The following is a 17,041-nucleotide window of genomic DNA, read 5'->3' as shown; positions in this document are numbered from 1 at the left end:
GCACTGTCAAAGTGAGGCTCAGAGAGATTAAGTAATTTATGTGAGAAAATATCCCATATTCATTGTTATGTGTCTCAATGGCACCCCTCACCTCTCATAACAGCAGAGTCACTAACTGGGGAGTGACCAGCAGTTTCTCTTCTCCATTCAGAGTTCCATAAATAGGCCTCACATTTGCTTGCCATTGGGGGCCTGTAAGCTGCTTACACTGTGATCTGTCCTCTATCCAATAGCTCCTAGCGTTTTCCCGGTATGGTAGTCAACCTACTTTATTTAGTGTACACGATGATTCAGGTTCTTAACCCATGCTAGCAAGTCTAACATGGGAACAGACTGCCTTAAATGGCGCTGTTGAAGAGCTAAGTTCTTTGATGGTAAAGGGAGGAGCAGAATGGCTGCAGTCTTCATTATATTACTGACCAATCGCTATGATTAATGTGAGTTTTAAAAACATCTTACATAAATTTCATTCAACATATTAAAAACATGCAACTGTTTTACAAAAAATCTGATATTAATTTCATTCAACATATTAAATAAGAACATGCAACTGAAGATATATGAGCAATAAGGACCTTGATAAAGGAAAGGCAGGTGGAAAGAAAGACTGAACTTTATAATAAAGGCACTGGTTGGGTATGATGCCTAATTTTCTCATGACCATCGTACCAAGAATATAATTTTCAAAAAGGTATAGAGGAATATTTTGAAAAAATAACCTACACCTTTTCTAAAATATCTAGAGCATTGCTAATCATAAGCTTAAAAAATTAAAGGAAAACATATTTGGTAAAATATAGTAATTTTTTAGATTATTATATCTTATATTTTATATATTGTATACTTTATATAATCTTTATATTATTCACATATCTTAAAAGGTAGATTTAAAATATCAGAACATTTGTTAAAGTTCCAAAGAAATATTCCTAAAATCCAGCCTTTGGGGTGATTGGCATGGTTCCTTGCTTGAATGAGATGACCCCTTACGGTGCCATTGTTATATAAATGTCATCAGTCAATCAGCATATTCTTGGGAGTCCCTGAAGTACAGTGCTTAGTGAAAGTACCAGAAAATCCAAAGAAATTTAACTTAAGAATCCTTTCAGGATCTAAGAGGTAAGTTGGGGAAATATGACATATTTACAAATTACCTTACAGTTAAAGGCAATATGGACAAGCTCAACTTTTTACTACTTCCCCAGCCTCTCACTGAATTCTTCACAAATAGTCATTCTATTTGTATTTATTTATTGAGTTTATTTATTGTCTATCCTTGTGTGGTCCTTGGAGCTCAAAGGTGAATCGCATGTGAATCCTGCCCATGGGGCGCTGAGCAGGGGACCTGAGCTCTGCAGCATTAAATCTAGTGCAGAGGAAAGCGAATCGATCCATGAAAAGGGGACAGATAAAATAAGGAGACTCAAAGGAGAGAGAAATGATTTCCACCTGGAGAAAACAGAGGTGGTGTCACCTTTCTTAGGTCTGGAAGTGATTTGGATTTGGAGATAGAAAGACGGAGGAAAATGTCTGTGCCTAAGTGGAAAGGTGTGAGGCGTGGAGTGGCTACAGCAGGCTTGGCTCGAACAAGGGATACGTGAAGAGGATACACGAGGGAGGGTTTGCAAAAGCATATTTTAGGGTATCTGTGACCAAATACAGCATTCAGCTTTAGAGTTCATTTTAAGTTGGATAGGTACTAGAAAACCATTTGGAGTTTTCTCAGAGTAAATCGACACGTTCAGAGGTATATTGCAGGAATATTAAACCTGGGGACTATGTGAGGTCTGATTGCCCCATCTGTAACTCAAAGTCATTATATCCAGAACATTTTTTCAATCGGTATACCCGTGAATTTGTCTAAAGTGAAAGGAAACAGTGGCTGTTGTGGTTGTTCTTGTGTGGATCTGCCCAGTTAGATTCTTAAACACTTTTGTAGTCTCCGAGTCTAGACCCTATGCTTTTTCCTTGTGACCGTTTTGAACCTTGGTGATAAAAATTTCCCTGGATATTCAGTTGTTCTTCATGTGAAGACTTAAAAAGAGCGAGGTACAGTGCCTGTAATCTCAGTACTTTGGGAGGCCACAGCAGGAGGATTGCTTGAGCCCAGGAGTTCAAGACTGGCCTGGGAAACAGAGGGAAACCCCATCTCTACAAAATTATATTTAAAAAAATTAGCCAGATGTGGTGGCACATGTCTATAGTTGCGGCTACTTGGGGGCGCTGAGGCAGAAGGATCACTTGAGTTGGGAGGTCGAGGCTGCAGTGAGCTGTAGTCACACTACTGCACTCCAGCCCAGAGAACAGAGCAAGACCTTGTCTAAAAAACAAAACAAAAAAAGCAACTTAAAAAGAAAATGTTCTCTCTATTTTCAGTAACCGAAATAATATGAAAAATAGTAATGTTTTTTATGAGCAAACTTTTTGATCTTAAAAATACTCTGAATCATACAGCTGATCTTGTTTCCCTCTTTGTGTTGGCAAGTAGATTATTTAAAGCCAGATTTGTGTTCCTTTTTAAAAATGTATAGTACTATACAGTAGGCATTTTGTCCACTAACCTTAAATCTGGCTTTATCATATCTTTCCCACTTTTTACTGTATTCTATCTTTGTTTTTGGCAGTATTGAACTTTATCTTATTATCCTGTGTATACTTATTCTATCTTGAGTACATTGGTACAGATAAATACATACTCCAACTACTTCTTATGTTTTCTAAGCCCAAATCTGTAGACCTAGCACTGACCCTAACTGAATCCTTGGACTTAGCTTCTGTTTGTGGTCTCTGCAGAATTTAATTTCTGGCCAGGCCAGTTGCAGTGGCTCATGCCTGTAATCCCAGCACCTTTAGAGGCCAAAGCGGGAGGATCACTTGAACCCAGGAGTTCAAGACCAGTCTGGGCAACATAGTGAGACCTCATCTCTACAAAAAATTTAGAAATTAGCCAGTGAGACGGGTCATGTTTGTGGTCCCAGCTACTCAGGAAGCTGAGGTGGGAAGATCTTCTTGAGCCTGGGAGATCAAGGCTGCAGTGAGCTCTGATTGTGTCACTGTACTCCAGCCTGGTCAACAGAGCAAAACCCTGGCTCAATAAATAAATAATCATTTAAAAAGTTCTGGCCATCCACCCTATATCATTCATTCAGACTGTGTGTGTATTCTCTACCACCAAAGTTTAGATTGAGCCTAGCTTTCGTCACCTAGACTCGTTTTATTGGTAGGCCTCCTGATTATGTAGTCAACTCAGGAGGTGCCAGTAAACAGCACACTGCTGCACTGGCCTGGGTAGACCATTGGCAAGAGCATGGATCCTTGCTGTATGGTGTCTTGTACACTGTAAGTTCTCAGAAGACACTTGGAAAATGAAGGCATGTACCTAGGGAAAGCCACAGCAGCATATTTTTGCCTTAATGGAAGTTTTTCCCAGTGGTTATGTTTTTATTTATTTTCAGAATAAGAATTCTAAATTCAACATATTGAAACATGATGATAATGGATCTTAAAATCATTTCACTTTCAGTAACAGTGTTCATGTCCATAATGCTTTATTTTACCATTTACACAGTGCTTTCATCTATGACTGACTTAGCAGATTCCTGGAACATAAAGGCTAGAAGATGTATTTTGGAGGAATGGCTAAGTGCGTGATGAATAAATGAATGAGTGGGTGCGTTTTACTGAATCCTTACAATTGCACTAACACCTGGATGGGGCAATAGTATTTCTCACATTACAGGTGAGAAAACTGAGGTTTTCTATCATGATGTCTGACAGAATCAGGACTTCAATTTATAATTACAACTTAATGTTCTGCTCTTTACATAGTATATTATCTAATATATAATTTCTTCTATATAACATGGCACCATGGAGTCATCTGACCCATACCCCTGCTTCTTTTTAGGCAGAGTCTTGTTACTTTCTCCTTGGAAACATTTCTCCCTGTTCTCTCTCTGTTCCTATTCCATTGACACCAACCTAGCCTAGGCCCTCGTAACTGTAGCTTGTTCGGTCATGCTCTCAGCAGCTCCTTGAAATATACCCTAAAGACATCCGTAGAGATTCTAGGCATATACTGATGCTAAGGAAGGCAACTCTGATTAATTATATGAAACCTGAATAATAAATATTTTATGAATTTTAAACTGTTAGTTTCTTTTTTTCTAACACAATGACAACTGTATGTGCCTTTCCCTCAAAAGCATATTTCAGTCTGAGATTTAGACAATCAGTGTTTCACAAACATGACAGCAATAAACCAAGAAGGATTTCTGCAGTTTCTGGTATGGGAAATTTCAAGAATAGAGGCTCTTTCTATTGAAGAATAGAGGCTTTTTTAAACAGTACAGAGTTTCCGTTCTTGAAGTTCCCTCATATCAGAAACCACAAGGAAGTAGCAATATTTTCATATATTTAGGTATTATCTCTGTCTCATTACAAGAGTGACAAATTATTCATTGTTAAATCATATGATATGGAATGTTAGGGACCATTAGAAACATGTAATATTACTGATGTTATATGCTGTGAGAGGAGTTATTTTTATTATCGTACCCTGTAAAGAAGTTTGAGAATATATATTAAAACAATTACATATTATGTATTCGTCTCATGCAGCTTGAGTTACAATGTTAAACTGTGTTCTTTGGCTTAACAATCACTGCTGGAGTTCACATTGTAGATGAAAGGTAGTCCTTGTGTTTCTTATTCTCTTTTAATACATGCATTTATATTAATAGCATGATTTAATACATCACTTTAAAAATATATTGCATTTTGAACTGCATTTAGTCAAAAATTGACATCTTATATGTGTGGAACCATCATCAGTTCAGCATTAAATTAAGGAGTCATCTATCTGTTTGGCAAAGGGTAGTCTTCGTAAATTCTAGCATGTCCAGAGCTAGGTAATGAGACGGAATAGTAGGTCTCGGATGTTACATTAATTTGTGAATTTTGACTTATGACCTACTAGCTTCGCAGAATTTTTTAGCAGTTACGACACAGCAAAGTGTTTATGTTTTGAAGTTGCCAGACTCTTTATGATTCTTTTTAAAACAAAAATATTTGTACCACTGACACAGTGGCATGAGTCTATCTGGTCAGCTATGACTTACTTCAGAATGTAGTTATACTGCACGCTGTGAAACTGGAAAATCTGTTCTGTGTGTGTTCTAATGGATGTGACGGTCATTAAGTCTATGAGTCTTCTGACGTTGTAATCAGATGTGATTCAGTCTGTTAAGTACCCATGAAACAACATCTGCTTCACAGAGTGACCTTCTGCTAAAGAATACTTAGCATCTATTAGTAGATCATAGTGCAGAGTTGCCTTATTTGAAATGCACTAAACTGGACTAGTCTACTGCTGTTTAGCAACTAGCTTGTAATAATTTATTGCAGTTAAATAAAGCTTAAAAAAACTCCATTAAATAATTATAGGGATTATATGCATTTCAAAAACCTTTGTGTTCTACTGAAATTACCCATTAATTTCAGGGTTGGTTTGTTAAAAAAAAAAAGCTGAAATCTAAAGGCACATTAGGGGAGCTGTCAGATGCTGTTTTCTGTAGGTGTTAATAAAACCAGATGAAAAAAAATCTGAAACAAATTAAAACCAAAAGCAATTTTGCCATCTGTTGTATATTAATTAGAACTTTGTGTATCAAGGGTAAACTTGCTGTTAGAGAATGTCACTGAACACCCGCTTAATAGAATAATATGCAAATTTATTAGGTTATGGATTTATATGCAGTTTTTAATTCTAATTCATTTGCAGTAGATCCCCAAGAAATTGGTAGCGTGTTTATACATAGACACGTACATGAATGTAATGCATTTTCTTTCTTTTTTTTTCAGAGCAACCTGCAAACAATCAAGGCCAGTCTACCCTGCAGCCCTTGCCGCCTTCCCATAAGCAGCACTCTGCACAGCATCATCCATCCATCACTTCTCTCAACAGAAACTCCCTGACCAATAGAAGGAACCAGAGTCCGGCCCCGCCGGCTGCTTTGCCCGCCGAGCTGCAAACCACACCCGAGTCCGTCCAGCTGCAGGACAGCTGGGTCCTTGGCAGTAATGTACCACTGGAAAGCAGGTAACATCTAAAATTTAAAAATAAGCTAGCCCAATCCTTTTCTCACCAAGAGGGATTTACTATGCTTATATATTCTGGTGTGGTATTTTGGGATTTTGTTGTTGTTGTTTTTATGGGGTTTTTTTTTTTTTTGGCTTCTCTAAGAAGCAGTTCCAGATTGTTGTGATTTTTTTTAGTTCCTGTGTCAGTGAATGTGGCCATTCTTTTTACATATTTTGTTCCCTACAAGAGATAAGAATAAATGACTTCAGTGAAACTCTTCCTTACCACTGTTTTTATTTTTTCTTATCTTCAAATTATCAGGCATGTGGAGAAAAGAACAGAGATGTGACATGTTATTCTCAGTGGCATGTAGCTTGATTCAGTGGAATGTCTAGCATCTTCTTGGTTCTAGAGTTCTGTACTTTCTCAGACTCTGTTTTGTTCATTACATCATGTAATCACAGCCGAGCCCCAAGTATAAGTCTTAAGCACAAATCAGATGACAATTTGTTAAGGACATTGTAGTTTCTTGCAGGACAAAGGAGACAGGGCCTACTCTCCAGAGTTCCTTGAAGGATATTTCCTAAGACAATCCATTTATCCTTACACAGTTCTGCTAGGAAAGTTTTCCTTACAATGAACTGAAATCTCCAGCCCTGAAACTCCTATCCTCTGACTGTAATCGTACAATTATCAGTCTGTAACCATACAAAACAATTTTGCCCTCATTCAGAGATGATGGCCCATGGGCTTCTCAGTCTTCTGTAGGCGTCAGCAGTTTAATGGTCCGTCTCTGTACACATAGCAGTGTTTCAGTGAGGTTCAAAGTTATGACTTCTTGCAACGGCTGGCTGACAAGTGGTCATCTGCTCATACGAAAGTGTAGATCAGCAAAAGCTGTTTTGAGCTAATCCACTTCATTATTCAGGATCTCCTGGCATATAAAATTCTGCCTTCTTTGTATGGACAGAACCTTAGCAGTCACTGTCTCCTTCGTAATTATGTATTGCACAACCAAGAGCGGTGTCTTACCTTATTGGTCTTCTGATGGCAGCTTTGCAGCGAGGTTCCCCCAACATTCCTCTTACCCTTATTTCTTTTTTGCCCTAAGGTTTCCATTAGGCTCAGAGAAAAAGAGTTATCACCATAGAAAAGCCAGAAAAAAGCCTTGGGAGACTATCCCCCAAAATGCCCTACCCTAGAGCTTATGGTTAACATTAGGAAATAAATTACCTTCTAGGTGAAGAAACTGTCTCACAATGAATAAATTGCTGTTTCTCACCATTTGGTGTATGGTCTCAACCCATTCTGCCTTGAGGATGAGCTAGCAGGAGGTCCTCACGGTTGGCAGTCAACAATGAAAGTCTTCCTGTCTTTTCTTTTACTCTTGACCTAAGAACAAGGTTCTAAAGAACTCTTATCTTTTATCCATCATCAGCCATGAGTAGTTGAGTTTTACTGTTTCTTTTGTATTATTGAACATTCTTCTGGGAGAAATTAGGAAAAGAAAGAACAGGAAAAATAGGCAAACAGCTGATTTCTCTTCACTTAAGACACAGAGTCATGTATTCAGATTTTTTTTTCCTGAGGTTATTAGCACAGAGCTAAATTTACCCAGTGTAATTAATTAGCACACACTGAACAACTAATCAACACTGATTCACTATTGTCATTTGGAAAAATTTTATTAGGAAAAAAGTAATTTTCCAGTTGAGTCATCAAATTGAATATGGATAATTGCATTGTAGTTGACAATAATCGTCTTGACAAATATTTGTGAAATATGTCAAGTTAAATCCTCAGAAACCTGTTTAATTTTAGTGATGTTATAAAACACAAAAGCCTCAAAAACTGTCAGTAGGAGAGTTAACATTCCATGAAACCATGTCTTACAGTGAATTTGGAATAATTTTGAGAGCAGTTAAGATGTGTTCTTGTTATTCGTCTTAATGCACTGGAAATTTTGATTGATGAGTCTTTAAAGAAAGAAAGTAGTTGGTTAGAAGAAAATCCGCTGTAGCCATATGTGAGATTGTAGCTGATTTCTCCGTATTCAGGTCAAGCCTGTAATCCCAGCACTTTGGGAGGCCGAGGCGGGTGGATCACGAGGTCAACAGATCGAGACCATCCTGGTCAACATAGTGAAACCCCGTCTCTACTAAAAATTACAAAAAAAAAAATTAGCTGGGCACGGTGGCGCGTGCCTGTAATCCCAGCTACTCAGGAGGCTGAGGCAGGAGAATTGCCTGAACCCAGGGGGCGGAGGTTGCGGTGAGCCGAGATGGCGCCATTGCACTCCAGCCTGGGTAACAAGAGCGAAACTCCGTCTCAAAAAAAAAAAAAAAAAAAAAAGAAATCACTCCCAGGGTGAGTAGTTACTGAGATTTTCTTCCATTTCAAAGTAATGCCATTAATGAATCATTAATGGAATTGGTATTATGTAGTTGTATGAATTAACATGGGGAGGAAGTCATCAGCTGATGAGATCTCACTGATAAATATACAGAATAATTACTGTAAAAAAATTGCTGTTATGCTAAGAAATTTTAATCTGCAGTATACTTTTGTTGTTTTCTCATTATCCAAAGTTCACATCTTACAGTGTTGCTAATCGAAAGAAATGATATTTCCACTTGCAGTACTCAGTGAGTCATCCTAAGCAGTGATGTGAAAATCTCACACTGTACTGACATGACACTACTGTGGTTTCTTTAATAGTCTCACTTGGTTGGAACTCTGGAGGTGAAGAACCAGTCTTATTTATCATTGATTTTTCCTTTTTTAGTTAAGGTTCCCTATTGAGTATGATTCTCAGACTCAGTTTCAGCTATATTAACAACTTTATCCAGACGTGCGTCTGCCTTTAACTATATTTTAATCTAGTGTATTGTTTCATCTTTGGCAATTATTTCAATTTAAATATATACTGATTTTGCTAATTCTCACTTTTTCTGAAACTGCTACTTAAAGGTTCTAAGCTGTGAAGTATAAAATTCAGTTATGTACAAATAAGAATTTATATTTTTCTCTTAATTTCCCGCCTTTCCTCTTTTCAGCACAAATTGTTGGTAATTGGTTACAAAATGACATGTAACAACACCTGACAATCTCAGTGATTTGTAGACTTACACTTTATGTGAAATGCTGGAAAAGGCATAACAGGATTTTCTACCTTGTCCTGTATATTTCAGTATAGCTTTCATTTTGATTTACTCAAAAGCATTTTTTTCCACCAGGCAGTTTCTTGCTTCTATAAAAATGTTTATTTCCTTTCTCTAATGAATTTAACATTTGCTCCTGCTGGAGACAATCAATATTATTGTGTACTGTACATTTCTAGTCAGTTAAATAGAGTAGTTCTGGTCTGTAATCTCCAGTGACTTTCAGATCTCCTAGAGTCACATTGAGATCCAAAAAGCGTTTGCAGTTCATAAGCATCTCCTTATTATTCCATTATTTCCTATTAACAATCAGTCCCTGTGTATAATACCAAGTACTTGCTAACAATTGTCCTGAAAATTTCCTTTCTTTGAGCTCCCTATTTGTTCTACTTTGGATCGTTCACTTTTAGGGCACTGGAGAGCCTATAGCTCGCCCTTTGTTTATTTTATACTTCAGCTGCTTCAGTCTGTAATAATAGCTGCTACAAGAATACAGAGCAGCTGAGGAAAAGCTTAGAATTGGCGCAGTACAGAAGCAGCACTTAAAGGTTATGGTACAGTAATGCTCATTGAGAACCCCTGTCCTTCAGCAACTGTAACATTAATTGCCTGCAAGTTCCTCATTTATATACATGCATTAAGTAGCTTCGTAGTTACCTATTAGATGTTAACAAAACGGTTCGTTTGTAGCCATTTAATAAAAGATTTATTAAAGTCTTGTTTTATTATGAAGCCTGCTTTGGCATTGATAGTTCGTTAGTTATGTTCCCACAGCTTTTTACCTTCTAGTTCAGTAATGCCTTGCTAATTATTAATGTATGAAATTGCATATTAAATTGCCTCTTTATTAGTGCATTTTTAATTTCAATATTGAGATGTCTTGAGATGCATTAATGTGAGATCAATTGTTAACATAGTTAAAAAAAAAAAAAGAATTCCTAAACAGAACTATTGTTTACTCAACTAAGATATACTTTTTTCCCTTGTTATCTTCTTAAAAATGATTGTAGGGAAAGTGAAAACCGTACAAACAGTGGGTCTGAGTCAGCCTTGCTGACTTGTGTCTGCTTCCTGTGCGTGGTAGCTTTCCTGCACCAGAGGAAACCTTTCCCAGCTGAAGAATTGTACCTCCACTTACTATTTGCTGGTAACTACTAGTATTACTGAGGCAGTAAGTAGTGGAATCCTCCATAATTAAAGATACAACTTCAAGTAAAATATGCCTGGGAAGGTAGCCCAGTGACTTCAGTTGACTGACCATTGCTGATGCCATATGCTTTTGTGAAAGATAGCTTGGGGAGACCACAAGGGTGCCTGTGGGGAAAGGGAGTATTCCTGAATGTGGAAAAGAGGTCCAAACATGAAGAACCTAAGGTTCGGACCTGGCCCAAGCTAGGAAATTCTTAAGTTTCACCATCATCATTTATTTAAAAATCAAAACAAAACAAAAGAACCCAGTAAAGTCAACTGAAATTATATACTAATGAATAGTAAAAAAATCACTTGGATTCTAAGTCTCTTAAAATACGGCCCCTTTTATAACTTAACAGTATTTCTTAAAATGACTGCGAGGGGATATTGTTCATTGTGAGAACAGGAAGAAACATGAAGATGGAGTACCATGTACCAGGATTTGCTGTGTGCTGTTAATATTTAAGGCCGTTTTCAAGTCCTGGCTGAAAGAACCTTTGTCTCAGAGAGAGGAGGAGAATTGAGGAAGCTGTTGTAAGCATAACGCAGTGCCTAAGCCCTGTGTTGACCATGTAGTTCATTATTAAAGCCAGGACACTTGCAGAGAAGGGGCAATGTCAGCAGCTACCCAGGAACTGCAGCACAAACCGATGCTGTCCCAGGCAAAGAGGGAGCTATGATTACCATACTAAGTTTATTTCCAAGAGTAAAGTCAACTTCTTTTTAGATTATGGTTTTTTTGGTTTTGTTTTATTTTTTGTTTTTGAGATGGATTCTCGCTGTGTCGCCAGGCTGGAGTGCAGTGGCATGATCTTGTCTCACTGCGACCTCTGTCTCCTGAGTTCAAGCAATTCTCTTGCCTCAGCCTTCCCAGTAGCTGGGACTACCGGCACATGCCATCATACCCAGCTAATTTTTTGTATTTTTAGTAGAGATGGGGTTTCAACCATGTTGACCAGAATGGTCTCAATCTCTTGACCTCTTGATCCGCCCTCTTCAGCCTACCAAAGTGCTGGGATTACAGGCGTGAGCCACTGCGCCCAGCCAAGTAAAGTTAATTTTAAGTCCACCTTCTCTTATGTCTTAGATAAGAATAAGAAATCAAATGAGAAAGGCAGGTTGAATGCAGGAATGACTCCAGACTAGAACTTTTCTAGTAGTTTCTATTGCTAACTTATAGCAAATATGTAAACTTTTACTGCCCTTTCACAGAAAAAGCTTCTGTTGGCCTTCAAAATAATACATAAAATATTTGTCTTAATTTTCTCACAATATCAAGAGAACAAGAGGTAGCAGGCCAGGTGCGGTGGCTCACGCCTATAATCCCAGCACTTTGAGAGGCTGAGACAGGCGGATCACCTGATGTCAGGAGTTTGAGACCAGCCTGGCCAACATGGTGAAACCCTGTCTCTACTAAAAATACAAAAATTAGCTGGGCAGGGTGGTAGGTGCCTGTAATCCCAGCTACTCAGGAGGCTGAGGCAGGAGAATCGTTTGAACTCAGGAGGCAGAGGTTGCAGTGAGCCAAGATGGCGCCGCTACACTCCAGCCTGGACAACAGAGTGAGACTCTGTCTCAAAAAAATAAAAAGAGGTAGCATAAATTGAAGACAGCATTTTGAATGAAATTTTATTTAAGAAGTTCGAAGGCGACTCTGTATTCAGAAAAATGTATAACAAATGTGAAATGTGGTTTTGAATTTACTCAAAGAATGAACATTCCTGTGTCTCCAACAGCATTACAGTTTGGGTTTCCAAAACCATTCTCTTAGACTGAAGTAGAGGCTTCATTCTAAGAAAGTTTGAAATAAAGATTCAAAGATGGTTATTATGATAAGTGAGAGTAAAAGTATGATTTTTTTAAATGTGAGATTATTAACCACTTATAAATGCTATAGCCTCAACTTGATTGTTGAGTAGGCATCGTGCCAATAATTAAAATGCAAAAAGAAGGCTCTAGACCAACCGTAGCTGTAAAATGAAGGTCATTCTCAGGAGTTAGTATTGATATATATTCTAATTAAAACCTAGCGGATATAGTAGGGATACAGATCACAGCTTAGCATTCTGAGAAAAGCATATGCTTTGGAGACCTGGTTTTTAACCCTGCGTCCACCGTTTTCACTATCTGTGTAATCACCTGCGAATATGTAAATGTGAGGTCACTTTCCAATGCAATACTAATATCTACTCAAAATGATTTGTGAATGTGAACTGAAATAATGTAAACAGAGCACCTGGCACATGATAGGTGCTCCATAAATGTTTTTAAAATAATGACCAAATAGTAAAGCAACAATTGTGAAGGGCACCTTATTAGTTAATACCTTTTGTCATAAAGAAGCTCTCATCTCTCCAAACAATAAGAAAAGCATTTGTCTTAACCAGGATATTTTTGTCTAATTTATCTGTATGTGTTAGGTAGGCTAAACATAGAATGAAACCATGGTTAATTTTATTAGATTAAAATCTCATGGTTTTCTCACTATTCCTGTCACTTAACAAAAAGTAGGTGGATTTTTGTAGGTAGGAACCCCAAGTCTGTGAATTTTGTTCTTGAGAAGAAAAAAAAAAATCTTCAAATAATAATGAAAGGCAACTATTCATATCCTTGAAACATTTAATTAACTAAAGTAATAAATGTTTGGAAGGAATCAATAAAAGCCTTGATAGTGCATTGTCTCCACATCACTCAGAAGTGAGACCCTAGTTTTATTTAAGGTATTGAACGCTTTAGAATCTTTTGTGCATGATAAAGCTACTGTACAATAGAGTGGGAGTGTTATTTTGTTTAATTGGAGTGAGCCAGTTTCTTTTTAATAGCAATTAAGACACCAAGAAAGTATGCATTAATCATTTGCTGTAGGCCTTAAGTCATACTGAAAGCATTTCAATAAATTACGAATACTATACATTCTGATAATGTTTGGATAGCCATAATCTATATAAAATATTCACACATGATCGTGTTAGTTTTCATGCTACCTATGGAAAGGAATTCTTAATTACGTCTAACACATTTCGAGTCACATTTTTTTGAACATGAACAGTATAAAAGATAGTCTGTGCCTTTACTCTGGTCCTGGTTGGTGATTGTGATTTAGCCATTATCTTCATCTGAAAATGACCTGTCATTCTCAAGCGCTACTCTTCCTCCTCAGCAGCAGTGTTGTGAGGCTTTTAAAAAATCCTCTGACTGTTCACTAGTATTGTCTGAAAGTACTTTCAGTCCACTTTACTTGGTGTGTACGTATTTGTACATAATGTATGCATATATGTTTTATATGTACTTGACATTATTGCTACCTGATTTTAGTTTTTCCTGGAATCAATTTGTATTCAATTTTTTTAAAGGATTGTATTTATTGACTGATATTTTTTTGAGACAGGGCCTTGCTGTATCACCCAGGCTGGAGTGCATTGGTGCAATCAGGGCTCCCAGTAGTCAAGCCATCCCACTTGTTTCAAGCCATCCTTCTGCCTCAGCCTCCTGAGTAGCATGAACTACAGGCGTGGCACGGCACCCAGATAATTTCTTAATTTTTTAATTATTTGTTTATTTGTCTACTGACTGCTTGGAGTTTATTTTCCAAGTGATGCAGGGTGAAAAGTTGCAGGTGTCAGGAGAGCTCGCATGCCCTGGGACAGTGAGGAAGGCTGTCTCCTTTTTGGTGTTGGCCGTGTTGATGTAAAAGAGTACCCTGCCTGCTTGACCGCTTGCTGCATCCCCCTGGTCTACAGGGTCCGAGGGAGGGTCTCTGGCCCCCTAGCGCCTCTGCAGGCCCTGGCCTGGGTGTGGCCGCCCAGGTCAGGGCTGGGGCCCAGCACTGGCTTTGCTGGACAGGCCATCAGACTGCCTCCTGGGACGTCCCAAGCCAGGCCACAGGCGGTCCTGCTGCAGGGGACCTAGGAGGCTTCAGGTGCTCTGTGGACCATAAAAATACCGTGGTCATGAAAGAAGCTCACCCACCAGTGACCCGGGTCAGCCAGGGGCTCAGGGGTGGCTTTCCTACAGCACTGGGGGCTGCTGCAAGAGCTGCTGCTGGAAGCGGAACCCAGTGGCGCAGGTAGTAGCCATGGGTGGCCCTAAGGAAGAGGCTGGAGGGACTGGAGGGGATGGCCCGTTCTCCTGTTTACAGGCTGGTGGGACCTTGGTGGCAACCCTTGGGATGGAGTCTGAGACGCTAGACCAGGAGCCATTTGCAGAGGAGCCTGCTGGGAGGCCGATTCCACAAAGGAAACGTGCACAGGGTAATTTTTTTTAGTTTTTAAAAAATTTTTATAGAGACTGGTCTGCTGTACAGTCTACCCACCTCAGCCTCCCAAAGTGCTGGTATTACCGATATGAGCCACCACGCCCAGCCTTAATTTTCAAACTGTGTTTTCCTCTGGAATTTCATTCTCTGGTTTCATCACCAATTAATATGCACCCTGTCAAAGATAATTACATATCTTTTTCTGCATTCCTTTATTCTTTCCTTGACAGGCTTTTGCCTATTCTTTTTTCTCCACTAATTTCAAACCTCAAATAGTCTGTTTTCTATTACACCAGTCTCAGAATGCTTTCTTCTTATACCATAAGATTAAATTCTTGGACATGCAATTAACCAGCTAAGCTTAATAGATTCTATTTGGTAACCCCTCTGATTCTGCTATAACCTTCCTTATGCATTCTCTGCATCTCACCTCATATTCTGAACCACTTGAAATACTGCTAGCAGAAATTATTCCTGTTACATCTCGCAGTGATATAATATTGCTGCCTTCTGGTCATGGTGTAGGTTTGGGGACAGGCGGATCTGGATTAAAATCTCAACATCCTACTAGCTGTGTAACCTTGGGTAGGGTAATTATACATTCTTATCTTGTGTTTCCATAAAATGGGATTGTAATACTTCACAAAGACTTTATAAGGATACATTAAAATGTCATGTAAAGTACCTAATGCTTCAGTTCCTTCACTTTTTCTCTCTTTCTTATGCTACATGTTTAAAGGAAAAATAATTCATTTCATAACTACAAAGGTAAATGACATCTACCAAGGAAATAGACTTGATGAAAGGCAATGACAGCTACCAAGAACTTAACATGTTAATTAATTTTTGTGACAATTAGGTAGCTTTTTACCTTTGCAGATTTTTTGATAGAATAATCACTAAATCCTCAATTTAATTGACTTCCTAACAGAGATAAACTAGGAAGTAAATTTTTAAAAGGAAAATTTGTTTTAGAAAAAAGCAAATAACTGTGATAATATTGGAAAGAAATTATCTGAGATAGAGGTGAGTTAGTCATAATTCATAAAATAAATGCTGAATGCAGTCATTCATTTCTTCAGGAGATATTTGTTAGTCTACAGTGTACCGATATAAAAAACTCAAGTTTATTACAAAGGACCTGTAGATGTTATGCCTACTTTTGGGAAAGACAGACTGTATTTTAGACCAAATTTGAAAATCTTAAAGATTTTCTAATCTGACCAGGTGTGGTGGCTCATGCCTGTAATCCCAGCACTTTGGGAGTCTGAGACAGGCGGATCACTTAAGGCCAGGAGTTCAAGGTCACCGTGGGCAACATATCAAGACCCACCTTTGCAAAAAGAAGAAAACTTAGCCAAGTTTGGTAGCATGTGCCTATAGTCCCACCTATTTGGGAGACTGAGTCAGGAGGATCACTTGAGCCCAGGAATTCCAGGCTGCAGTGAGCTATGATTGTACCACCGCACTCCAGCCTGGGCAACAAAGTGAGACCCTCTATTTTTTTCTCCCAAAGAGCTGAGATTATAGGTATGTGCTACCATGCCCAACTAATCTTACTTTTTGTTTTTTTTGGGTTTTTTGTTTTCGTTTTTGTTTTTCAGGTAGGGTGTTACTCTGTTTCTCAGGCTGGAATGCAGTGTATGACCACAGGTCACTACAGCCTTGACCTCCTGGGTTCAAGCAATCCTCCCACCTCAGCCTCCCAAGTAGCTGAGACCATAGGCACATGCCACTATGCCCAGCTAATTTTTTATTTTTTCATAGAGACAGGGTCTCTCATTATATTGAACAGGCTGGTTTCAAACTCCTGGGCTCATGTGATCTTCTCACTTCAGCCTCCCAAATTGTTGTGATTACAGGTATGAGCCATCACATCTCACCTTATTTTCTTTTTAAGGCCCATTGAGATTTAATAATTGGCCTGAGGTCACATAACTAGTTAGTGACAATACTCAACTAGATGATAGGTCTCCAAATATAAGTGCATTATCTTTTCTTCTAGAAACAGTCTCCAAAATTTTCTTTATTGCGTCTGACAGGAAAAAAACAAAACCTCAACCCCCAAATATGTGTATTTATTAAATTTTAAATTAGGCCCATGTAGCAATGTACTAATCTTATGCCCTTATGATACACAGATTAAAAATTGAAAGGATGAACTAAAATAAACACTTTTACAAAATTTTATTTTATTTCCATGTATTAATTATTATACATTTAATGATGTATTTGTTACATATAAATTTACAGTTGTTAGATATGTGAACTTTCTTCTTTAAATATTAATCATACCATAAATACTTTTCAGTCCTAACAATTATATAAACATTTGTGTTGAAATTTGGCTAA

At 38.1% G+C, this 17,041-nt stretch overlaps 1 protein-coding gene across 38 annotated transcripts in view; it reads left to right on the top strand.

Moving 5' to 3' along the window:
- TENM3 (teneurin transmembrane protein 3) overlaps positions 1-17,041 on the top strand; it is a 651,969-nt gene that overhangs the window by 446,255 nt on the left and 188,673 nt on the right. For all 38 annotated transcript variants that reach the window (XM_035292578.3, XM_078366209.1, XM_078366208.1 and 35 more), the window contains one exon: positions 5,863-6,100. In XM_035292578.3, the coding sequence (XP_035148469.1) occupies positions 5,863-6,100 (238 nt within the window). The remainder of the gene's footprint in view (positions 1-5,862; positions 6,101-17,041) is intronic.

This window comes from Callithrix jacchus, chromosome 3 (assembly GCF_049354715.1).
Source record: "Callithrix jacchus isolate 240 chromosome 3, calJac240_pri, whole genome shotgun sequence".
NCBI classification, from domain to species: domain Eukaryota; kingdom Metazoa; phylum Chordata; class Mammalia; order Primates; family Cebidae; genus Callithrix; species Callithrix jacchus.
The sequence above is the reverse complement of the archived record's forward strand: the minus strand, read 5'-3'. Positions and strand labels throughout refer to the sequence as shown.